Source organism: Meriones unguiculatus, chromosome X (genome assembly GCF_030254825.1).
Source record: "Meriones unguiculatus strain TT.TT164.6M chromosome X, Bangor_MerUng_6.1, whole genome shotgun sequence".
In the NCBI taxonomy this organism is placed as follows: domain Eukaryota; kingdom Metazoa; phylum Chordata; class Mammalia; order Rodentia; family Muridae; genus Meriones; species Meriones unguiculatus.
The window spans coordinates 91372888-91399963 of record NC_083369.1 but is presented as its reverse complement, the minus strand read 5'-3'; the positions used below and the strand labels follow the sequence as shown (position 1 = coordinate 91399963).

Here is a 27076-nt window from a genome sequence, read left to right as displayed (position 1 = left end):
CTTTACAGGACTGCAAGAAGAAAGCATGCTAAGGATAAACACACACAGAGGAAAGCAGTAGTGAATAATAAACATAATACAAGTACAACCGGCTGTTGCTAAAATGCCCACACCCGGCCTTACTTAAAAGGTTTCTCCCTTATAGAGCCCTGTAAATGATTCTTTTGCTTAAGTATATATAGGACACAAAAGAAAATAGGTCTGGATTCTTGCATGCTTTGATTTTTTTTTTCTTCTCATTACTTTTGAAACAAGGTCTTGCTGTATAGCCCTGTGTGACCAGGAATTTTCTATGCAGTCCAGGCTTGACTCGCACTCACACAGAGATCTTCCTGGCTCTGCCTCCCAAGTGTTGGAAGTAACGGTGTGTATTACTACACCTAGAATTTTTCTTTTTTTTTTTAGAATTTTTCTTTTTAAAAAACTTAATTAATTAATATTATATACTATAATATTATATATTGTAAATTATATATTGTATTAATTAATTTGTGTATGTCTGTACATTCATTTGCAAGTACAAGTGCCTGAGTGCAAATAGAGATCAGAAGAGGGTTTCAGATTTCCTCAGAGTTGGGGGGACCGATGTTTGTGGGACATAGATTTATTACATGTGTGGTGGGATCTGAACTTCAGGCCTCATGACTGCCCAGTAAGTACTCTTAACTGTTAAGCCATATCTCCAGCTCAGAGGTTTTGTTTATTGGAGATGTTCTTTCTTTGGAGAAAATAGATAGTTGTAGAATGAAGCAAAAAAAAAAATTGATAATGCTGTCAAAGTTAAATTTGAAAGATTGGCAACGAATAGACTATTTCTATAAACTTGTGAAGAGTGAATGAATGGTGGTATTAAAATACCACCTGATATCCCATTCCTGATCCACTAAACCTAGCTGTGTGACCTTGAAAAATGCTTTTAATTTTCCTAAGCTTTAGTTCTTTCATTTGTAAATTGACAATTATAACACACTCTTTCTCATGGATGGATGGCTACAGTAACACTTGTAAAGGGTTAAACTCAGTATGTGGATCTGCAAAGATGTTAAACATTGATCACCAAAACTTATTGCTCTGCATGTACTTGCTTTAACAAATTGATTACTACTGCCCATTTATCAACCAATTATTGTGTCTTCCTAAAGCAGTTGTCCATAGAAAAATGTCATAGAGATTGGAGCATTTAAGTTTTGTTTTCTTTTTTAAAGATTTATTTATTTATTATGTATACAGTATTCTGTCTTCATGTACACCTACACAGCAGAAGAGGGCACCAGATCATTATAGATGCTTATGAGCCACCATGTGGTTGCTGGGAATTGAACTATAGGACCTTTGGAAGGGCATCCAGGTGTTCTTAACCTGTGAGTCATCTCTCCAGCCTGAGACAGAGGCATTTTTCTTTTGTTTGTTCTTCCTCAATGATTCTTAAATCAAAGAGTTTCCTATTCATAAGCCTAAAGTGTTTTGCTTGTGTGAGTTTGAGTGTGTGGGTAGGTGGAGAGAGTCTCAGTTTCTAAGGTGAAAGAAGAAACCATACTGATAATAAAGATTCAAGATGACAAATTTCCTTGTTGGTGCATGAGACAGAATAAAATTAATCTTTCTGCTAGGCTGTCTGGCTCTGCAGGGTTGAAACTAAAACTATGTGACAGAAGGCCATGTGTGTGGGCAGATCTGTAAAGAGGGATTAAAGAGTAAGTGAATGAACACTCTTGCCTCAGTTCTTTTTCAGTGCTTTAAATACGATGGGAGAATTCTATCATTTCTACTTACTTTACTAATCTCTTATACTTGAAAAAATATCCTGAAAACGTTTTTGAGTTTTCTGTAATTTGGGCTGTTTCTTGAAAACCTGAGAGATGTTTGATTTACCGCTATTTAGAACATAATACAAGTCAAGATTAGTTAAAAATAGGAGAAATAAAAAACTCAGTTTCTTCCACTTCTAATTATATTTCTCTTTCAATTAAAATATTCCAGGAAATCATTAATCTATTCTTTCAAGATACACCCGAATGCCTCGTAATTAGTAAAATTACACAATCTCAAAATTAAAACAGCCAGGACTACATAGAAATAAATAAATAAATGAGCAAATAAATAAATAAATGTCACCCCAAAATTCCCAAGCACAATGTAATTTTTTATTTCCATCATCTTTAAAGAAGGCCCAAGGCACAGAGTGAAATTATCACATCGACAGGGTAGGAAGCCCTTGGTCTTTCTTTGTTCCACAGAGACACAGACTCACAGAGATATGAGATTTTGGCAATTTGGTGTTAGTATTTGTGTTTTTGAACAGACGGCTACCTCTCTCAGTCATTATGCATAGGACTTAAACAGAGTTTAAAAAAAGTAACCAATAATCACGGATAAAAGAGTCTACAGGCTTTAAATCCTTGTGTGAATATGTCTTCTCTGGGTGTATGTAAGACTGTACGCACATAACTCAAAGGATTTACCCTTGTTGTTGGTAGTAAGTAAATACCTCAAGTTTTCTCTGTGTGGGAGAATTAGTATGCTCCAGAGACAAGTGCCCTAAGAGGTTATCCAAGCCTATGTAGTCAGCTTAACTACATATTCATAGGAACCCCACCAAATGAATTCAAAAGGGTATATCTATAAATTTATATGTAAATATATAACAATAATAACTACAGCATAAGAAGCCATGAATGTATGAAGAAATGAGAACATCTGAAAAGAGTTGGAGGTGGGGGGAATGTTGTAAATAGAGTACTCACATACAAAAGTCTCAACAAATGAATAAAATATTTTAAAATAAATCTACATGTCTTATGGGATATCATCAATTGGAAAAATATATGTTCCGTGGTAGTTTTAGACAAGAAAAAAAGTAGAAACAACTTTAAAGAAACACACACACACACACACACACACACACACACACACACACACATCACTATAGACAAAAACTTGCTAACCAAAATCCCATATCTGGCAAAATTTTTATTCAGAAATGAAAACAGGGATAATCCCATGTATGGAAAATTTGTGGACGTGCACCGATGTTGGATTTTCCCTATAAAACATGCAACATTGAGTTATTTCAGTTGAAATGAACAAAAATGAATACAGCAAAATGGATCACAGAGAATACAAAGTTTTATGATCAGGAAAACTATACAAACAAATCCATAATGCTATGAAACTATAGACGTTCTACTCAAGTCATTTTTGGTTATTGCACAGAAGTCTAAACTATAACTATAAAATATGTTTAATGATCAACAATATAGAAGATTTAAATTGGAATATGAATAACAAAAAGTCTCTTGAGATAGAAATGGGAAAGTGAGAGGTTTATGTGTAATTAAAGTTAAGTTGTAGTTTGCTTAACATAGCTTACTATAATTATAGGTGTTTTATGTAGTCCCATGGCAACAACAAAGAAAATGTATATAGAATAAAATGAAAAAGTAAAAGAATTACATTCCAAAAGAAAATAAGAAAGGAACCAAAGCACATTACCACAAAATAAACAAAAGTAAAAAGAATACAGTAACAAGAAAAGAGAATGACAAGACCTGCAAACTAGAAAATAATGAACAAAGACCTTCCCATGCAGTAAGTACATTAAACGATAATGGATTAAACTTGCCAATATAGTGACGGAAGATGACTAAACGGATTTTAAAAATAAATATCCAGGGGCTGGAGAGTTGACTCAGAGTTTAAGAGCACTGGCTGCTCTTCCAGAAGTCCTGAGTTCAATTCCTAGCAACCACATGGTGGCTCACAACCATCTATAATGCTATTGGATACCCCCTTCTGGCATGTACGTATACATGCAGCAGAACATTGTATACATAATAAACAAATAAATCTTTTTAAAAATCAATATCTAATTATAGACAGTCTACAGAGACCCAGTCATAGTCAAAGATTGACAGTCAAAGGCTCAAAAAAATATCGTTCAAAATATAACAAAAGAAAGTAGAACTAGCCATAGTTAGGTAAAACAGAGTAGACTTTTAAAAATTGTCAAATAGGTAAACAAAGACATTACACAACAATAAAAGCGTGAATTAACCAGGAACATTGGACAATGATAATATTCATGCATTACTATGATAACATCTAAGTTTGCTAAGAAATGAAGAAAGAAGTGATAGTAATACAATAACAAAATAAGATGTCACAAAACTTGGGAAAAGCAATAGGAAACAGAAGATGTAAACAACATTATAGACCAAAAGGGCCTAACATACAGAACAGTCCACCTAACCAAAGAAGAATATATAGCACAAATGGAACATTTTGTATGATAGAGTATGTGTTATGTCACAGAAGAAGTCATAAAATGTTTAAGAAGATTGAAATTACATCAAGTATCTTTTCTAACCATAAAGATAAAATTACAAATAAATTACAAATAAATTGTAGAAAGAAAATGAACAACTATGTGGAAATTAAACAAAATAGCAAACATTCAAATACTGAGAGAATTAATTCAATATGGCTATAGACAATAGTCTGAGAAACATGAAAATATAATACACCAAAACATATATATTGCAGCCAATGCAATAATAGGAGTAAAACTGATAACAATGGATACAAAGATGAACACCCACATTATAAATGACGAAGTAACACAGATGATCTCTTCATCCCCAAAGAACTTGCTGTAGTAGTATATTATTATATTCCCAGTGTTTTGGAGTCTAAGACAGAGAATTGTGAGTTCTGTGACTTCTAGTTTAACCTGAGGCCCTAGCTCCACAAAAGGTGAAAGGAGAGAAGCCAAGACCAAAGTTAACTGAAGAGAAGCAATACTAGAGATTAGAAATGATGTACATGAGAAGAAATGAAAGTTAGCGGATAACCCAGTGCAGTTAGGTTTGACTTTTGTTTTGTTTGTTTGTTTGTTGTTTTTTATAGACCTACAAAGTTGACAAACTTTTAGCTAGAAAAAGAAAAGACTGAAATAAATAAAATCAAAAATTCGCGAGATGAATCGCTATTGATGTCACAAAAATAAAAAGGGTATAAGGAACTACAAGGAAAAAAATGTATAACAATAATTCCGAAAATTGAAGAAATGAATTAATTCCTAGAAACATAAAGCCCACTGACTGAATTATGGAGAAATAGAAAATATGACCAGATTTATAGTAGTTAAGGAGATTAAATAAACAATCAAAAATCTCCCAACAAAGTAAAGCCCAGGACCAGATGGCTATAATTCTGAAAAGGAAAATTCTGGTTGCCATAACTGTAAATGCTGAAACATCAAAATTCCTAAAAATATAAATTTTGGAAAGCTCAAAGCATTACTATTTTTTAAAAAATATTTATTTGTCATTTACTTTTATGTACATGAGTGCTCTATCTGCACATACATCTCCATGTCAGAAGAGGGCCTTAGATCTCATTGTAGATGGCTATGAGCCACTATGTTCTTGCTGGGAAGTGAAGGCAGGACTTCTGGAAGAACAAGCAGTTCTCTTAACCTCTAAGCCACATCTCCAACCCTCATTACTATTTTTAATACTGACTGGGAATATAAAAATGTTACTCTAGAAAAATGGTTTGGAAAAACTTTCAGAACATATTAGCATTTGCAAATGGGGATTTATTTGAGAAAAAAATGTGACTGAATAATATTTGTACTTTTCAGAATAAAGTAAATTGCAAGGCACATTTTTTTCTATCATAAACACTCAGGTTTCTTTTTCACTTTTTTATTCATTTTTATTTTTTATGAATTTATTCTCTCATATATCACATCCTAACCACAGTTCCCTTCCCTCTGTCCTCCTCCTCCTCTTTCTCCCTTCACCTCCCTTTTCCCTATCCACTCCTCTTCCCTCCTCCATCTCCCTTCAGAAAAGGTTAGGCCTTCCAGGGATATCAACCAAACACAACATAACAAGTTGCAATATGATTAGGCACCTCCCCTCATATTAAGACTGGATGGGGTAACCAGGAGAAAGGGGGCTCGAAAAGCATGCCAAAGTGTCAGAAACAGCCCCAGCTCCCTCTGTTAGAAATCCCACAAGAACACCATGCTACACATAACTATAACATATAAACAAAGGGCCTATGTTGGGTTCATGCAGGCTCCCTGATTGTTGGATCAGTCTCAGTGAGTCCCTATGAGCCCAAGTTAATTGGTTCTGTGGGTTTTTTTTCTGGTGTCCTTGATCCCTCTAGCTCCTATAACCCCTCCCCCCTCTTCAGCAGGATTCCATGAAGTCCCTGTAATGCTTTGCTGTGGTTTCTTGATGACAGTTGCATAGATGTAATAGCTACAAGTAAATGAACCATATTCATAAATAGTTTTTTAACAGAATATATGAATGCATGCAACTATAGATATACTTTTGTACATTTAGGTGTATAGCTATAGTTGTCGGGCATACTGGAGTGAGCAAATCAAATATCTTTGATGAGCTTAATAAAAAGCCATGACAAGCCATGCGTGGCAGTACACATATGTAATTCTGGCACTCGGTAGGCAGAGACATGCAGATTGCTGTGAGTCTGAAGCCACAAAGTGAGTCCAAGACATCCAATGCTACACAGAGAAACCTTGTCTTGAAAAAAAACCATAATAAATTACCACACTATAAGTACCTGTCCAAAGAATCAAAATCAGAAGAAATTTTATCCTTCCTAAATATAGATGTACAAAAGTGACTTCTCTGCATGTATTAGGAAAGTTTAAAGATGTTTACCTACATGAATATTTCTTACACAGAAAGTCAATGATGTGATAATGCTTTTTTTTTTTTTTTTTTTTTTTTGTCAAATCAAATCTTTTGTGTTCTAGCTTCGGACCTGAAGAGCCTACCTCAGCTGAGAGCAGATCTTTTCTCCATCTGGTTCATTCAGATTCACACTAATGTCACAGCCAAACACAAAACAATGGTTTTCCAAGTCTATAGGTATTTCTACCATTTGATGTGTTACACCAATCTTGTGCGTAACTGCAAACTCACTAATGCCTTCCATAAAACTGGGTTTTCTTCTATCATGTGCCCCAACACTGGAAACCATGACTTTCACCTTTTGGGATTTCAAATCATTTGAGATTTTGACCTTTGGGGCTTTCAACATATCTGATTATGGCATTTGGGGATTGTGTCATATTTTATCCTGTAAAACATTTTAAAAGAATGTGATACTGATTATCAAAATCATGCAAAAAGTTGAAAACAAAGCATTATTTCCTGTTACAGTTTGAGTAGAACAAGTACCCCACAGGCTCTTATGTTAAATGCTTGGTCCCCAGCTGTTGACACATTTGAACAAATGAAAAACTTTAGAAAATGAGCTCTAGCTGCAGGAAGTAGGTCATAAGAGGTGTGTGCTTCATGATACTTGCCCCTGCCCACACAAGTGTTCCCTCTGTCTCCTTCCTGTCCATCAAGAGGTAAGACGCCCCCTACCACAATGATAATCTGCCTTACTACAGACCTATAAACAACTGTGCCAAAGATCATGAACTGAAACCACCGAACCAAAATATTTTTTTTTTCTCTCCTAAGTTGTTCTGTTGAGTATTTTGTCAGAGCAACAAGAAGTCTGACCATCAGACTTCAAATCCCATTTTATGACATTATCCTGATGGAAAACCTGGGAAAATAGACTACAATAAAGGAAGATTTAAATGAGTGCTCCTGAAAATTATAAACAAAAATCCTTTTAAAAAAATAAACAGAATAGGAAACTAAAAATCAATACATTAAAGGAGACATGCCAAGGACAAATGAGATTTGTTCTTGGGATATAAAGATGGTCAACATACACAATTTAGTTAAATGGTATAGCACACCAATAGAAAGAAAGCTTAAGTCACTGTCCTAGTTTGGTTTTTATTGCTGTGACAAATACCATGATCAAATGCAACTTGAGGAGAAAAGGTTTATCTGGCTTATATATTTTGATCACAGTCCACTGTTTTGGAAAGTCAGGGGAGGAACTGAAGCAGAAACAGAGACAGGAATCATGGAGGAGTGCTGCTTACAGGTTCACTCTCTATGCTTTATTCAGCTTGCTGTCTTATATAACCCAGGACCTCCTTCCTAGGGGTTGTACCATCCAAAGGGGGCTGGGGGCTGGGGGCTGGGCCCTCCCACATAAATCCTCAGTCAAGAAGATGCCCCCAAAACATGCCTATATGCCAATCTGATAAATGTAGTTCCTCAATTGAAGTTCCCTCTTCCTGGATGATCCTAGCTTGTTTCAACCTGACAAAAACTAACCAGCAGAGTCACCTAATATTAACATAGCACAATTCAATGCCTTCTCAAGATAAAAATTCAACAAGGATGAAAGAAAATCCCTTAAACTCAATAAAAGATATATATATATATATATATATATATATATATATATATATGAAAAGCTCACAGCTAAAGTCATACAAAATAATTAAAAACTTGGCCCTTTTAGTCTAAGATCATGCACAGAACAAGAACACGGTTGGGTATGGTGATGCTGGCCTATAATCACACCGCTTGGGAAGTGAAGGCAGGAAGATTAGGAGTGTAAGGTTATCTTTTGTTACATAGAAAGTTTGAGGTCAGTCTAAGGTATACAAACATTTCTTAAAACAAACCAAAAATAAAAACAAAGGGAGCTAGAGATATGGCTCAGTGATTAATAGTGATTACTGCTATTGCAGAGGACCTCAGTTGGGTTCCAAACACTTATATCACCTCAATGAATTCCTGCATTCATGTAGATGCATACATTCACACACACACACGCACATAAAATACATACATACATACATACATATATACAAAAAAAGAGAGAGAAAGACTAAGACAGGAATGACTACTTTTGCCACTACTGTTCAACATAAAACTGATTAGAGGAGTTAAACTAATTGCAGAAATAAACATAACTGCAATGGAAAGGAACAAGGTAACCTGCACATATAATTTTATCTGTAGAAAAAAACCAAAACACTAAACTCCAAAAAACTGAAAAAAAAATAAACCACTGACTTCAGCAATTTTCAAGAAACAATGATGCAGCTGGACATGGTGGTGCATGCCTGTAATTCTAGCACTCAGAGAGGCAGAGGCAGGCAGATCTCCATGAGTTTGAAGCCAGCATTGTCTACAGAGTGAATTCCAGGAAAGCCAAGCTCACACAAAGAAACCCTGTCTCAAACAAACAAACAAACAAAAAGAAACAATGATAAAAAATTAGTTATGTTTCTATATACCAAGTGGGTTCCATAGTAATGGGAACAGGTACTGTTTCTGACATGAACTGATTGTCGTACTCTTTGATCACCTCCCCCTGAGGGGGCAGCAGCCTTACCAGGCCACAGAGGAAGACAATGCAGCCACTCCTGATGAGACCTAGGATCAGAGGGAAGGAGAAGAAGACCTTCCCTATCGTGGACTTGGGAATGGGCATGCATGGAAAAAGAGGAGGGAAGGTGGGATTGGGAGGGGAGGAGGAAGGGAGCTACAAGGGGATACAAACTAAATAAACTGTAATTAATAAAAAGAAAAAGAAAAAAGAAAAAAAGAAACTTGGCACTACATAACTGCATAATGTTTTCAAAAGAAATTTAAGAAGAAACAAATGAATGGAATGGCTTCTCACATTAATGCATAAAAACACCAAATGTTGTCAAATGTTATTCAAAATAATCTAAAAGTCAATGCAATCTCTATTTGGGTATCTATGGTACTTTCCCTTTGCCTAGTGATGGAAAACAAAGCCAGGAATTTGTGCTGATAGACAATAATCTACCAGCTGACATACTACAGCAGTTCATTTATGGTACTTTCTTACAAAGATAGGAAAAAAATTCTAAAGTTCATATGAAACTTCAAGTAACTCTGATTAACCACAAAATAAATGGAATAAATTCTTACTTTTTTTCTAGAGAAAGAAGAAAACATGTAGAGGTTTTACATTTTCTGTTTTTAAAACATATTATAAAGCTACTACAATCACAAAAGTATGGTTCTACTTTAAAAGTAGACATCCATGCCACTCCCCAAGTCCACTGATAGGGGAGGTTCTCCTCTCCTTTCTGATCTTAGTCCATCAGTTCACATCAAAAGTGGCTGCATTGTCATCTTTTGTGGCCTGGTAAGGCTGCTCCCCCCCAGGGGGAGGTGATCAAAGAGCTGGCCAATCAGATTATGTCAGAGGCAGTCCCTCTTCACATTACTATGTAACCCAACTGGACTCTGAGCTGCCCTGGGCTACATCTGTGCAGGGGTTCTGGGTTATCTCCATGAATAGTCCTTGGTTGGAGTATGAGTCTCTGGGAAGTTCCCTGTGTTCAAATTTTCTTGTTCTGTTGCTCTCCTTGTGGAGACCCTGTCCTCTCCAGCTCTTACTATTTCCCAGTTCCTACAGCATGCAGAGGGAGGAGGGAGGGTGGGATTGGGAGGGGAGGAGGGATGGGCTTATGGGGGGATGCAGAATGAATAAAGTGTAATTGATGAAAAATTTAAAAAAAAGGGAAAAAATAATTTAAGAACCTTAAATGACTTTCAAAAGTGGAGGAAAACATGGAGTTAGTCAATTTACATGGAGCATGTCTCGCCCCTGGGGGCAATGGTCTCCTGAACCTACTCAGACCTCGGACACCACTACTGCTAGTTCTAGAACTGATGCAGGATGCTCCAACGAGGGGGTTAAGGCTTCTCATAATATTTCCTATAAGCCCACACCTGTTTGTTTATATCCCCCATTTTTATTCATTGTTAGCCAGATAGAGCCAAGTAATTGTGGTAATGATACTTGCTTTTTTGCCCAATGCTGGAATGCTAGTGAATTTAGGTATGCCCTGGTTACTCGCATGCCTCGCTGGGTGCCTGTGCCCGTTGATGCCCCTCACGCTATGACTCTCTTCAGACAGAAAAGGGATCTTGGAATTACAGCCGCCATTGTTACTGCCATCTCATTGGCGGCTGTTGGAGCTACCACCGCGGCATTAGCCATGAGTCATACTGTGCAGACTGCTCAGACCCTGAATAATCTTTTAGCCAATGTAGCTCATGCCTTAGATGTACAAAAAGGAATTAATGCTCAACTAAAAGGAGGCTTGATGGTGTTCAATCAGAGGATTGACTTCGTGCAGGAGCAAATTGATACCCTATGGCAAATCGCTCAACTTGGCTGTCAATGAAAGTATGCTGGACTTTGTGTCACTGGCATACAACATGAGAATTTTTCCTGTGCTGCAAATCTGTCTAAACAATTGTCTAGCTATATTTTAGGTAATTGGACTGGAGAATTTGATACTGCGATGGAGAAGCTGAGAGTGGCCATTGTCACGGTAAATTCTACCAGAGTGGACACAGGACTAGCCACAGGATTATCATCACGGAGTGCTGCAGCTATGAATCATCTGAAGGAATGGGCGGGCTTGGGAGCGTTAGCAGGCCTTCTGGTGTTGGTCTCCTTGGTTTGCCTGTGGTGTATATGCAAGATTAGAGTCTCATAACAGAGTAATGCAGCTATGACCATTCAGGCCTTTACAGCCATTGAAGCAGGACAGTCTCCCCAAGCATGGTTGGCTACCATAAAAAGCTAAAATGTTACGCTCAGGATGCGAGGCTAAGCACTGCACTCAGGGTCAGCCGCTTTGGACCCAGAGAAGAGCATGTCTGATTGCATGCGGGTTGATGCCCCAGGTCCCGCCTCTGAGAAAAAGGTATCAGACGGGTCTGATGCTCTTTGGGTGGATGACACCTAAATGAACATCGGTACAAAGTCCCAATTTATTTCTAATATCAGAGATCAGACCTCTACTCTTGCCTGATGCGTCTAAAACAAAAAGGGGGAACTGTAGAGAGCTGTGTATTGCCGCGCCTTAATAATGGAGCTGGTTTCTGCCTTCCACCTTCCCGATGGTGAGTGCTCTCTGTCACAAACAACTCCACATCTGGCTAAGGCTGAGGATTTGGCTTGCTTCCATGTATGTGGACCTATCTGCATTGCCCACGTGGCATGCTGGGGTTGGCTACCCAGAGGCTATTTAAGCTGTGGGCTGGCTTTCCCCAGGGTCAGATGATTGTTCAAGGTTCCTGATTAAACTGCATTGAGAAGAAAAAAAAAAAGTAGACATCCATGTCAGAAGGGCAGAATATATCCCAGGAATAAAACTAAGCATATATAATCAACTGAGCTTCAACAAAGGGGGTAGGGTGTTCTCTACAGGTATGGAGAAAACTAGATATTCACATCCAAAGAATGAATATATAAGTCAGTAGCAAAAAATATGGGAGGATTCCACTGGCAGCTGATGGGGGCAGATACAGAGAACCACAGCCAATCATTAGGCAGAGAGAGAGCCCAAACTCCTCCCCTTGGAGCTCAGGGAACCCACAGAAGAGAGGAAGAATTGTAGGAGACAGAAAGAACAGAGGACACTAGGAGAACATGGTCCACAGAATCAATTAAGCAGAGATTGTAAGGGGTCACAGAGACTGAAGTGAAAGTCATAAAGCTTGCTTGGGTCTGTGCTAGATCCACTGCATATATATTGTGGATGTTTAGCTTGGGGCTTTTGCTGGACTTGTAACAGTGGGAGTGAGGGGTGTCTCTGACTCTTTTGTCTTCTTTTGGGACCATTTTTTTTTCATACTGGGTTGCCTCATTAAGCCTTGATATGAGGGTGCTCAGCCTTGATATGATGGTATGTGCCTAGTCTTATTGCATCTTGTAATTCTGTATCAGTGGATATCCTGGGAGACCTGCCCTTTTCTAGAGGGAAATGGAGGAGGAAAAGCTCTTGGGAAAGTTGGGGGATAGACTAGGAGAATTCGAGGGAAGAGAAACTGCAGCTGGATGTATTGAAAAGAAAAAGAATAATCAGTCAAACAACAACAACAAAAAATCCATCTGGAGGTAAAATAGGCAAAGGAGTTGAGTAGATATTTTTCCAAAAATATATAAATGGAAAATGAGAATATTAAAAGATGAACTTCACTAATCATCAGAGGAAATACAATTTTAAACCACAACAAGATATATTCTACATCTCTTAAGATGGTCATTATGGAAGGAAGGAAGTGGGGGAGAGAGAGAAGGCGGAGGGAAGGAGGAAGGAAGAAAGGAAGGGAGGGATCAAATCCCAAACTTGTGAGGAAGTCAATACCTCCTCAGAAAGATTTCATACCATTGTTCAGAATATATAATTGTATACAACATAGAGGCACTTTAAAAATTTAAAAATATAGCTAACATGTCATTCACCAATCATGCCTTTGTTTCTGTTTTATTTTTCCCCCGAAGATTTGAAATGAGGTTCGTGGAGAGATATTTGCATTCTTATCTTCACTGTAACATGCACAATAGCCAGAAGGTAGAAACAAATGGAATATCCACTGACAGATGATCAGGTGAAGAAAATATGACATGTTCACACAATAGGACATTATTTAGCCATCCAAAGAAGAAAACCCTATTATTCTATGGATGTAGGCAAACCTTCAGAAAGTATGCAAAGTAAAATATGCCAGTCCCAGAAGGGCAAATGCTATATGATCCCACCTATAAGATGGATCTAAAGTCCTCAGTCTCTAGAAAGAGAAGACAAGTACCTGTCAGTGGATTTAGGAAATGCAGCTGCTATTCATTGAGCATAAAACTTCATCTATGAAACATCAAAGTGTACCAGAGGGCCCCCTTGCCACATTATGCTGATAGTTAGGAATAGTGCACTAAACATTTCAGTGTTTCTAAGAGTGTAAAGAGTTGTTCTTGTCATCATGCCTAGGCTTTAGCTGGCATTTATATCTGCCTTTCTCTACTACCTATTCTGTATTTCCTCCCCCCTTGGCAAGCACTTCTTCAGGCCTTGTTTCTTTTCTACTGTGTTTTTTTTCAGGAGTGTCTCATATCTTCAATTCCAAAGTGTCTCTGCTTTTTGTTATTCCAGATTAGGTTGTTGTAGTTTCCCATTGACTTTAATCACAGGACACAGTAACACCAAGAAATGCCCGAAAGGATTTCCTGCACTCCAAACATAATCTTTATCTCCATTGTGAAGAAACAATCTTAATTTCCCCATGCTAACCTGGATCAATCACTCCTCCTAAAACTGTTGTTCCTTTTTTTAGTGTGTTGGTTTAAGGACATTAGAAGCCCAATGTGGCTTAGGAGAAAGTCTGAGTCTCCAGTTGAATGGAATGTTTGCTGTGGCTTTTGGCAGGTGTGCTCCCCATTCTGGAACCAAAACTTTTAGACCAACAGAACTTGAGTTGCAGGAACAGAAAGCAAAAATTTTCTTAGTGGGTCACTACAGGTGATAGTGAGTGAAATTATTTCCTTTCCCAGCCCTTGATTTCTGAACCTGCGGTTCTTGGCTATGAACAAAATTGTACTATCTATAAGAAACTTATTCAAAGTATATAGCACATTCTGGAGAACCTCACCCCAGCCCTCCAGGCTGCTGTCACCCAATTGGTACTGTAGTTGTGTCTTCAAAAGGCCATTCCATCTTTCTATCAGACCAGCTGCTTCAAGATGGTAAGGAACATGGCAAGACCAGTAGATTCCATGATTGTGGACCCATTATTTCACTTCTCTGGCTGAGAAGTAGGTTGGTTGGTCAGAAACAATGTTGTGTGGAATACCATGATAGTGGATAAAACATTCTGTAAGTCCATGGATGGTGCTTTTGGCAGAAGCATCACATGCAGACAAGGCAAATCTATAACCAAAATATCTACTCCAAAGTATCTACTCTAGTAAGTACAAAGTGTTTTCCTTTCCATGGAGGAAGTGGTCCAATGTAGCCAACCTGCCATCAGCTCACTGGCTGACCACCCCAGGGAATGGTACCACATTTGGGGCTCAGTGTCAGTCTCTGCTGTTGGCAGACATGGCACTCTGCAGCAGCTGTAGCCAGGTCAGCCTTGGTGAGTGGAAGTCCATGTTGCTGAGCCCGTGCATAACCTCGTCTCTGCCACCATGGTTACCTTGTTCATGGGCCCCATTGGGCAAAGACAGGAATGGCTGGTGAAAGAGGGTGACTGTCCACAGAACTGCTCATCTGATCTATTTGATTATTAAGCTCCTCCTCAAAAAATAAGCATTTACATGGGACACAGGTATCTTCACATCCTTCACCCATTTGGAGAGGTTTATCCACAAATTTCTTCCCCAGATGTCTTTCTTGTTGTGTTTGTTTTTAAACTCTATACCATTTTGGGGTACTTAATCCTCTACTTCCCTTCCCCCAACCCTTTAACCCTAGGAAAGAGAGAGAAGTTTAGTGGGGAGAGGGAGTGCAGTCCCCTTTACTTCTCCTGGTTATTTAGGGTTGATTGGTTCTTTTGGGACTATAATAATCTCCAGCAACAGCAAACACAGCAAGCAGTCTCCTCCAAGCCACTGCACTGACATATTTCTCTCTGTCTGTCTCCTCCAAACCGTTACACATCTCTGGTCTCTCCAAACTGCCACACCTTCTCTTTCTGGGTTCAGAGTCCTAGATCACACTTTATCTCCGTGCTGCATAAAGCAAGCTGTTACCAGCTGGCAAAGACCATGCCCTGCAGGAGGCAATTATCAGCTGTGGAGAAACTAAAGCCCAAACTAAAACCACACACTTGGGATTAAAACAAAAATATATTTACATGACATAACTGAGTTTATAAAGAAACCAAAACTTCCATTACACTTTCTCACCAATTTTCTTATGTTGCTGAATCCACAGACACCAGGAGAGGGAGAAATGGGCCTGACTTGAGTATTTGAAACTCTAAAGCCTACCTCCAGTGACACATCTTCTCCAACAAGGCCACCCCTCCTTAATCCCTGTCAAATAGTGCAAATTTGAAGTCTGCTATTCCCAGTTAGACTGTTTGGTGGCAAGGCTCTGAGACCCTCTGGACTCTACCCACCAGGGCTGGTGCTACAGATATATACTGCTATACTTGGCTTTTCCTGTGCCTGTTGACATCTGAGCATATGCAGGAACCACTTGACCCATGGAGTCTTTTCCCAAAACTCCTCTGATGCCATTAAGACTTCATGTATTCCTGCTCATTTATATTCAGTTAGTTGTTCCCCATCTTGTCTCTCTATTTTTTTAAGATTTATTTATTTATTATGTCTACAGCGTTCTGCCTGCATGTGTGCCTGCATACCAGAAGAGGGCACCAGATCTCATTGTAGATGGTTGTAAGCCACCATGTGGTTGCTGGAAATTGAACTTAAGACCTCTGGAAGCGCAGAGCAGCCATTGCTTTTAACCTCTGAGCTGTCTCTCCAGCCCCTTCTTTATGTTTTTTTTTTTTTTTGTTTGTTTGTTTTTTAGCATTTGTTTCTTGGTAAGATATCTCTAGAATTCCACTGAATTCTTCAGATACTCTTATATTAGACAAAGGAGCCAAGTTTTCTTAAAGGGAAATTTGTAGGTGCACAGCTATTCTCCTCTATACTCCCTTTCACAGCTGATTCATTTCAAAGCTGTTTTTATATATAGCTTAACAATCCTCATAGAAAAAAAGGTACTTCTTTGAAGGGTTTGATTCTTTGGCCTGGTTTTAATCACATGCTAATTACAAACTAATCTAATTTACCACGCCTTTAGTCACATGCACACGCTTGATTATATTTTTGGGACAAAATATAATTCTCCACTGAAAATCGTTATATTCCTTCAGAGGCAAAGTGTGAAGGATTACTGGGGAAACAAAATATTTCCAACTTTTCTGTTTCTTGTTTTCATACTTAAGCTAAATTTCAAAGAGATAATTTTGAGTTTTGACATATGCAAGGCTCAAGTTAGGCAATATTTATTATAATGTATTATTTCTTCAAATCCATAACAAAATACTTACTTTTGGCTGGATTGAAGTCATCTGCAGCAGTTCCCGTATTACCCCCACTCTCCACTGACAGATGATACCTTCACTGGACAGAGCCAGTGATAATTTTTTCTTTAGTAGAGTACGATTTCTGCAAGTGTTTATGGCTTAAATATCCCATCATTGGGCCACTTTTGCTAAATACTAAGCTGAACAGAAAGCATGACCAGAAAAAACAATTTGAAGATTTCAATCTGTGGCAAATTACGTCTTTTAATTTCCTATTGTTTTTCATTAAGAAGGAAACATCAAGAGCATTTCATTCCTTGTCCTTACAAGCACTAGCCATATAAGGTGTTAGGGAAAAGTCTTCCTTTTTACAGGGCGCATATTTTTTTTTTTTTTACTTTCGTTCAGAAGTTAGGCTCTCATGTAAAATGTCATAAAATAATAAAATAATTTGCATATAATAGATTATAAGACTGTGGATGTATTTACTAGAATCTTGTAAGTTTCAAGATACAGATAATAAATCAGTGGAACTTGGATATTAAATCCAGGCAATTCCTTGAATTAAAAAGCAAGGGCATGACAGAGAGATAGCTAAATCCTCAGAGATAACTACAATTAAAGAGTTAGGTGTTATAAGAATAACCTTCTTTTGATGCAATTCTTCCTCCAAACAAAAGGGAATAAGGTTGCCTCATAGTTTTCACTTCTCTGTCCACAGGAAATTGAGGCAAACTCTATTAGGTCACTTCAAGAAATTTTATGTAGATATTCCTATTTGAGGTTTTAGAGACAGGCCAGAAAACAAAACAAAGTTCCTGATCCATCTGTAGATTCTAGTCAAAACATGCCCTAGACGAGGACAAATGTTTTCCTCTATTGACACTTCCTTGGCACCAAAAGCCAATCATGACAATGAGTGAGCAACTGTAGAATGAACATGAGACAGTTAAAAAGAAATAACTGTGGACTTTTGTGAAAAACTGGCATGAGACAGTTACACAGACGCAGAGAAGCTCATGGGGGAAAATGATTTTTATAATAGCTTATTTCTTCTTCCCCTCTCCCTGGCTACACATTTAGCAAACCTAATTTGCATGGAAATTGGTTGATGGTGGAGATCAGTTTTATCTCTTAGAGTGGACTTCTGAAATTTATTATACAGACGCCTAATGGGAAGAACACTGAAAGCAAGGACCACTGCCTTTGTTCTGGAGGCTGTCCCTGCTAAGCAGCTTTAAGAAAGGTCCATTGGACATTAATCATCTAAGAAAGTGTGTAGGCACTACTTTTAACTATTTTATTTGGGGTTTCTTTTTTTTTACATGTGAAAACAGACATAAATAAAACATTTATCATCTCAATTCTTTAGTAAAATTAAGACATGATTCTACATTTACTTCATTCCTAATTTATAGCACAAATAATTCCTAAATTTTTTATAAAAAAAATAACAACCAAAATAATAAATGGAAACAATAATTAGATACTTGAAACTACCAAATGATTAGGGCATATATATATATGCATACATATATATGAATATACATTTATATATGCAAAATTAGAACACAAGATCAGTGAAAAATAGTGGAATGTGCAGAAACAAACCCCAGCATAGACAAAGATATAATGAGACAGAAACCTTGTAAAATTCAAAGAAGCCACATAATTTTCATTTTTCTTCTAGGACAAATATATAGGTTCATATATCAAAACATATGATATGACATGTAGTCTATATAATTAAGCTGATATAAATTCAAGAAGAGAATGGGGTAATATGGAATGAGGAAATATAGGATTTTGTTTTGGTTTGGTTTTTAGTTTTACGAGATAGGGTTTTTCTGTGTAACAGTCCTGGCTATCCTGAAGTAGCTTTATAGACCAGGCTGGCCTTCAACTGACAGAGATACACCTGCCTCTGCTTCCCAAGGGCTGGGATTAAAGGCATGCACAACCCCCAGTACCCCTTCCACTTTTAGATTCTTTAAATGATAGTGATAGGGAAACATTTTGTAAGATTTCAAAAGAAAATAAAAAATAACTGAATAACGTACAATTTGTGAATTTATGGATATGTTTGTCTATTAAAATTTAGAACTTTTTCATCAAAACAGAATTACCAGGCAGAAAAGTGAGGGAAAATAATCCTAATATATGTAATGTGGCTGAGCCTATTTTTTTTTCTTTTTTACTCTTATTATTATTTACAATTTATTCATTTTTGTCTCCCAGTTGTAGCTCCCTACATTATCTCCTGGTCTCACCCTTCCTTCCTCCCTCCCTCCCCTGTCCTTCCTTCCCTCCTTCCTTCCCTCCCTCCCTCCCTCCCTCTTCCCTCCCCTATGCCTCTCTCCTTATTTGGGGTTTCTTAATGCCTCTACCATCCCTAAGTGGGAGAGAAAGAGGTTATAAGGAACAGGGGAGATGGACCTCTTTAGACTTAGTTCAGGCTAGTTAGGGTAGTTGGGTTCTTTGGGAAAATACCAATCTCAGTTGTCAAGATATCCAGCAGTCAAGCAGAACCTGCAGCCTTCTTCTTTCTCCACCCATCTCCTCAATGCACCTCCAAACCCTCAAAGCGTTCTTTTCTCTCTTTCTGGGCACTGGTATTAATACCCTCTTTGAGTCCTCATAATTAAACTAACTGCATCTGGCAAATTAGATATCTGTCTATCTATCTATCTATCTATCTATCTATCTATCTATCTATCTATCTATCTATCAGTGATGGATAAACTGAAGGTAGCTCCAAATCCCACACTTGGGATTGAAAACAAAAAACCTGTTTATAAAACATAACTGAGTTTTATTTTTTTTATTTCATTTATTTATTTATTTTTTATCAGTTACATTTTATTAACTCTGTATCCCAGCCGTGTCCCGATCCCTCATTCCCTCTCAGCCCCTCCCTCCCTCCCTCCCTCATCTCCACCGTGCCCTCCCTCATCTCCACCGTGCCCTCCCTCATCTCCACCGTGCCCCTTTCCAAGTCCACTGATAGGGGGGACCTCCTCCCCATTCATCTGATCCTGTTTTATCAGGTATCTTCAGGCCTGGCTGCAAAGCCCTCCTCTGTGGCCTAACAGGACTGCTCCTCCCTTCGGGGGTGGGGAGACCAAAGAGCCAGTCATTGAGTTCCTGTTAGAAATAGTCCTTGTTCCCCTCACTTTGGGAAACCAATTGGTTACTGAGCTACCACAGGCTACATCTGAGTGGAGGTTCTAGGTTATAAAAAGATCATTCTGAGTGAAATATCCCAGAAGGAGAAAGACAAACATGGGATATACTCACTTATATAGACCTATAAGATATGATAAACATAATGAAATCTATACACCTAAAAAAGATAATCAATTGAGCAGACATGGGGTAAGATGATCAATCGTCGTTTAGAAAGATAGATGGGATGTGCATTGAACGTATGACAGGAGTCTACTGAGCGCATCTGAAAGACTCTAACTAGCAGTGTTTTCAAAGCAAAGACTCATGACCAAACCTTTGGCAGAGTACAGGGAATCATAACAAAGAAGGGGAGTTAGTCTGATGGGTGAAGGATAGGAGCTCCACAAGGATCAAATATATCTGGGCACAGGGTCTTTTCTGAGACTGACACATAACTGAGTTTTAAAAGAAACCAAAACTTCGGCTATAGATGTGGAGTTGGTAAAAATCTTTTCCCATTCTGTAGGTTGCTGTTTTGTCCTATTGACAGTGTCCTTTCCCTTACAGAAACTTTAAAGTTTCATGAGGTACCATTTATTAATTGTTGATCTTAATGCCTATGTTATTGATGTTCTGTTTAGAAAGTCATCTCCTATGCCAATGTCTTCAAAGCTGTTCCTCACTTTCTCTTCTATCAGGTTCAGTGTATCTACAATTATGTTGACGTCACCAATCCATTTGAAGGTGAGATTTTACAGAGTGTTCAGTGTGGTTCTATTTGCATTCTTCTACATGCAGATATCCAGTTAGACCAATACCATTTGCTGAAAATGCTTTCTTTTATCCAGTGTGTATTTCTGGCTTCTTTTGTAAAAAATCAAGTGTCCGTTTGTGTGCAGATTTATGTCCAGGTCTTCAAATCAACTGCATAGATGATTGTGTCTTTTTATGCTTATACCATGCATCTATCTATCTATCTATCTATCTATCTATCTATCTATCTATCTATAGAGAGAGAGAGACAGAGAGAGAGATGTATAGATATAGATAGAAATAGCTAGATATATGTATCAGTTTTATTACATTATATAGTTCTGTCATACAAGTTGAAATCCAGGAGAATGTTTTACCTCTAGAAGTTTGTTTCTTATTCTGTAGGACTGGTTTTGTGATAGATATTGTTTAAATTCAGTTTTGTCATGGAATACCTTGTTTTCTCTATCTATGGTGATTAAAAGTTTTGCTAGATATAGTAGTCTGGGCTGGCATCTATGGTCTCTTTAGGGTCTGCCTAGGCCCTTCTGGCTTTTAACGTCTTTGTTGAAAAGGCAAAAAGTCAGGTATAATAATAATAGGCTTGGCTTTATGTGTTACTTGGCCCTTATCCTTTGTGGCTTTTAATATTCTCTCTTTATTCTGTACATTTACTGTTTGGATTATTGTATCAAGGAGACTTTCTCTTCTGTCCAGTTTACTTGATGTTCTGTATGCGTTTTTTTTAAATATTTTCTGAGCCTTTGACCTGGGTTTCTTCCCTTTCCTGTCTTCCTATTATTCTTAGGTTCAGTCTCCTCATAAGTGAGTATATATCATGTGTGTCTTTCTGTGTCTGGGATACCTCACTCAGGATGATCTTTTCCAGTTCCCACCAATTGCCTGCAAATTTCACAATTTCCTTGTTTTTAATTGCTGAGTAGTATTCCATTGTGTAAATGTACCACAATTTCTGTATCCATTTCTCAGGTGAGGGACACCTGGGTTGTTTCCAGATTCTTTTTCTATGCAAGCACCATGCAGTTTTCATTATTATTGCTCTGTAGTATAGTTTGAGAATAAGGATGGAGATACCTCCAGACAATCTGTTGTTATACAGGATTGTTCTAGCAATTCTGTTTTTTGGTTTGTTTGTTTGTTTTTCAATATGAAATTGAGAATTGTTCTTTCAAGTTCTGTAAACAATTGTTAACTTCTGATATTCTTGTTTCCATCTCCATGGTGCTGTACCACCATACCCTTGTTTATTGCTATGATTTGTGATACATCCCCATGGTTTCCTGATTACTGGTCAAGAACCATAATAATCTACTCCCACAGGCCCTAAAGATAAGTTTATCATCAACTTTATACTTTAATTTTGCTGGAAACAAACAAATTTTATTTCAAACAACAATCAAACAGAAACAGAATAAGTGAACTTACTTCAAATACAGCATGAACATGGTTAAATGACTGGAGGAAGACCCCATGGCAGTGGGGACATACCAGTCCAGTCCACTTGAGGCTTTATGACAGGCTGAGCTTGCCAAAGAAGTTCTCAGCCAAGTTCTGCTCCAGAGCCCCCATCTGATGCAGGTTAGCCGAGTAATCGCACAGCTCCTTCAGAACTTGGACCTGCGCATCCAGACAGTGTTGCTCCAGGAAATGGCAGAGCTGGGCGTCGTTTTCTGCCTTGGCCAATTCATGCAGGTTCAGCAGGCTCTTGTGGATGATTTTCTCCAAGCGCAAGACGCACTCCAAGGCCTGAAGGGCCCCGTGCCAACTCTCACCTTCTGGTCTCCCGATGTCATGAGAGACAACGCGGCCTCCACGCTCTTTCTGAAGGTACACGAACATCTCGGCACCAGCCTTGCAGTTGTGTGACTTGCTCAAGAAGAAGTGCTTTAAGTTCCCCAGGGCCACATCATTATGGTCAAAGTAGAAGGCCATAGACTTGTACACATTCGAGGCATAGAGCTGCAGCTGGATATGGGCGTTGACTGCATCCTCGCAGTCAAGGTCAGAGTTCTGTTGCACTTGAGAGGACGCTTCAGCCATGGTGAGCAATTGAACACCAAAACCGTCTCAGAAGGTCTCCACCTGCTCAGAGGGGCAGGGCGCGTGCAAAGGGCACAGACCCATTCTCCTGAACTCCCTCTGAAGAGAAGAAGAACACCACAAGAGCACAGCCGGTAAGCTTCAGAGCGCACGAGAAATGAGTGTTTGGCGCCTAATGATGATGTCACATAGATTCAGCAGGGAGGAGGTCAGGAGTGTTGATTTTCATAGCAACGGGGCCTAGCAACGAGGACTACTGGGCACTGTTGAATCTACACAGTATGTCTTAAAGGCCTCTATGAATAAACTCCAAAGTTTTAGACTAAATCCTCTGGATGCTTTATAAAGCAGTTTCTCTGAAAATCTCCACAATGTTATTTTGCTCAACACTCTGATGTTCGCTTATTCCCTCTTCCCTCCACCTCCCCAGACAGGGTTTCTCTGTGTAGCCCTGGCAGTCCTAGATTCACTTTGTAGACCAGGATGGCCTCGAACTCACAGAGATCCTCCTGCCTCTGACTCCCAGGTACTGGGATTACAGACATGTACCACCATGCCTAGCTTGCTATTTGTTTTCTTTAGGTAAATTTAATATCATAAACCTTTATTTGAATGACAGCTCTTATCAGTGACTTCCACTAGTATTCACCTGACCCTATGAGGACAGGGACAAAAGTCAGATTGAAGACTTATCAGCGTTCACTGCCATAAGTAAATCAGGCAACTGTGTGATGATCTTCACATCTATATAGGATTTGAAAATAGTTTTTCAATAATAAAAGTGAATGTTTTTTCATTAACATAGAGGGTGGCTTAGTAACCAAAACTTTAATGCCTTTCTATGGGTACTATAATTATTCAAGGAGATTCATCACAGTCTAACATTCTTTCTGCTGGCACTGCTATGAAATCAGCTTTTTTGTCATTAAATTAGATGAATGAAGTTAGTGGAATTAGCTTTAAGTATTTTTGTCTTTACTATGAGTATACATGCAAATATTACACTGAGTGATCTTTTAAGATAAGGCTAACATTGTACTTAGTTCATTAATTACAACTAAAACAAATGATCTGTTATTTCTTTAAATAGGCTATCATCCAATTGGTCAATACAGTATTTTTTAAACAACGTGGATTTATTGTCAATATTTATAATAAAACACTTAACAGGCCATTTTTAGTCCACATTTAGTTGCTTGTTCCTTTTCGCTCAAAGCATACAAAAGTCAAAAATGTAAAAATACCTGTTAATGTGATCAATAATGTGAAGATTAAACACTCAATTGGTACATGAAATGTCATTTTGTCAAGCAGCACATTTTTTTTTTCAATGCAGTTTATTCAGGAACCTTGAACAATCATCTGACCCTGGGGAAAGCCAGCCCACAGCTTAAATAGCCTCTGGGTAGCCAACCCCAGCATGCTACGTGGGCAATGCAGATAGGTCCACATACATGGAAGCAAGCCAGATCCTCAGCCTTAGCCAAATGTGGAATTGTTCGTGACAGAGAGCACTCACCATCGGGAAGGTGGAAGGCGGAAACCAGCTCCATCTTTAAGGCGCGGCATTACGCAGCTCTCTACAGTTCCCCCTTTTTGTTTTAGATGCATCAGGCAAGAGTAGAGGTCTGATCTCTGATATTAGAAATAAATTGGGACTTTGTACTGATGTTCATTTAGGTGTCATCCACCCAAAGAGCATCAGACCCGTCTGATACCTTTTTCTCAGAGGCGGGACCTGGGGCATCAACCCGCATGCAATCAGACATGCTCTTCTCTGGGTCCAAAGTGGCTGACCCTGAGTGCAGTGCTTAGCCTCGCATCCTGAGCGTAACATTTTAGCTTTTTATGGTAACCAACCATGCAAGCAGCACATTTTTATAACTCAGAAATAGGTTATGAGGACAGCCAAAAAACCAAATTCAGGAGTAGTGCATGTTTATCTTCTAAAATCTTCATTGACCAAAATTTAAAATCAAACAGCCTTCATTCTGTAATACTTACTTTAATATTAAAATTTTTAAGGTATGTTTTTCATGAAATACTTTCAGGAATACCTATATTGCCCGCACACCAATTCTGGCATTGAATCTGATACATCTGATCCTTTTCATCATAACTATGAAGGTAGCCAGGTTTCTTGTATCCAGTATTTATATGGTCAAAAAAGTTTAGTTACTATCAGTTCACTCATCTATAAGCCAAGTGTGCTCTTCAGATAGCCCATTAAATTTTTAACTCACAAAAAGATTAATGCGTTAATGTGGTCAGATCACTCATGATCCATTTACCTCCAAAATTTCCCATTTTTTAACATTGATACATTATAGACCAAGCCTTAAACATACGCACATTTGGGGAATAGTTAAAATCCAAATCATGATATGGGGAGATGTTTCAGCAGATACATTACTTAATGGGTCATTGTGAGAAACTGAGTTCAAACCCCCAGAACCCATGTAAGACTGAATTGCTGTAACAGAGTTTGTAGTGTTCCTATGTGGACATCAGAGGCAGAGACAGGAGAATGCCTAGAAGCTCATGGTCAAGCTAGCTTGGCATATGCAAAAGCAAACAATAAAAAGACACTGCCTCAAAAAGGTAGAAGGTGGGGACCAAAACCTGAGGCTGTCTGACCTCCACAAACCCACCATGGCAAACACCCTTACTTACACACATGAATGCATGTACACAGTCATATACACAACACACACACACACTCACAAACAGGCATGCGAGCACACGCACACACATGCAAACACACACAATTTAAAAAAAAATCCAAATAGTGAAAGGTCAGAAATGTTGGGTCGTAAGATAAGTACACCATTTTCCTAGAAATTGCCAAATATTAACCAAAAATGGACAACTAATAACGAAGCATTTGAGTTACTTTATATCCTCATCAATTTGTGTAAATCTGATTGATGTAAAGCAGTACCTTACAGCTAGCTGCTAAAAACATAGACTAATTGCTTCTTTCTGCCTTTTCACTGGTTTTGATTGCATGTTTTATATATATTTATAGTAACTTTTAATATAGTTTGATAACATATAGGTGGCTATATGTGTTGTAATATTCTAATTCTTGCCTTGTTGTTTCTGTGGTGTCTTTTGATATGCAAATCTTTGAATTTTTTGTAGTTAAATTTACTAGTCTATTCTGTCACGCTCCACATGTCAACATATATAATCCTTTAAGAACTTCTTTTTGGCCACAAATCACAAAGAGAATAAAAAAGAATGAACATCTTCTAGGTGACTTCCAGACCTCAGTAAATTTTATTTTTACACATTTAGAAGTCATAATGGATAAAATTGTATTGACATATGGTATGAGGTATAGAGCTACTGTTTCTGATGTTGCTAAGCAACTGCAAGATGGTATCTATTGGACTGGTCATCCTTTCTATATTTATCTGTAAGAGTACTTTGTGAAAAGTTCCTGTAGTTTCATCATGAGACTCATCATGCCTGGATGTCTTGTTTTTTGTAAAAATAAGATGACTCTGATGACTGCTACTGGTACCATTACATCACTGGAGGTCATAAAATAATAGTATTCTAACTCTATCACTTATTTTTTTATTTTTTGCAGGAGTATCTCTAAGAATATACACACAAAATCCTTCCTGAACTATTTTGTTACTCTGACATACAAGGCATACAGAAAAATCAGGAAAAATACTTTGTTCATTACCATCAACACCGCCTTTGATAGTTGTTGGCTGGTTTTCTTTGGGAGAGATATTAAAATCTTTGATGTGTTAAAGTGTCATTAATATTGATATTTCTCCATATTTATAATTAAATTTATTTTAAACCAATGTTTACACAGAATATTGTCAAATAAGTTTCCCTTTCAGCATCAAAGGTAACAAATTTCAAATCTTTTGCAAGCCAATTTCATCTATTACTATGTCTACTCTACTTTTGTATACCTTCTATTTTACATAGAGTTCATGTTTGCCACTGTTTGTTTTCTCAAATTTTTACTTATTATCCAATCTATGTTCAACTCCCCATTGGTTGCATAAATCTCTTCTTAAGAATTTAGTGTATGAGATTTTTTTTTTCCATTTGAAATAATGAATATGCTTTCTGCAGTTTTCAGACAATATCCAACCCAGTCTTTTGATTTCCCTTGTGTGGTAGGCTTGTGTTTCTATGGTTTCCCTTATATGGTAGGCTGTGAATTTCTCATACCTTTTCTGTAGTGTACATTAATCCCTGGCCTCCTTCTCTACCTTTTCTTTGGTTTGCTTCCTCATTTTGATGAAGTAAATACTGTGTAGTATATGCTTGAGAAA

At 38.0% G+C, this 27076-nt stretch overlaps 1 protein-coding gene across 1 annotated transcript; it reads right to left on the bottom strand.

Moving 5' to 3' along the window:
- Positions 1-22235: 22235 nt before the first annotated feature.
- On the bottom strand, positions 22236-22766 carry LOC110544339 (ferritin heavy polypeptide-like 17E). The gene has a single exon (XM_021630367.1). The coding sequence runs from the start codon at positions 22764-22766 to the stop codon at positions 22236-22238; it is 531 nt and encodes a 176-aa protein (XP_021486042.1).
- Between the last annotated feature and the right edge of the window lie 4310 nt (positions 22767-27076).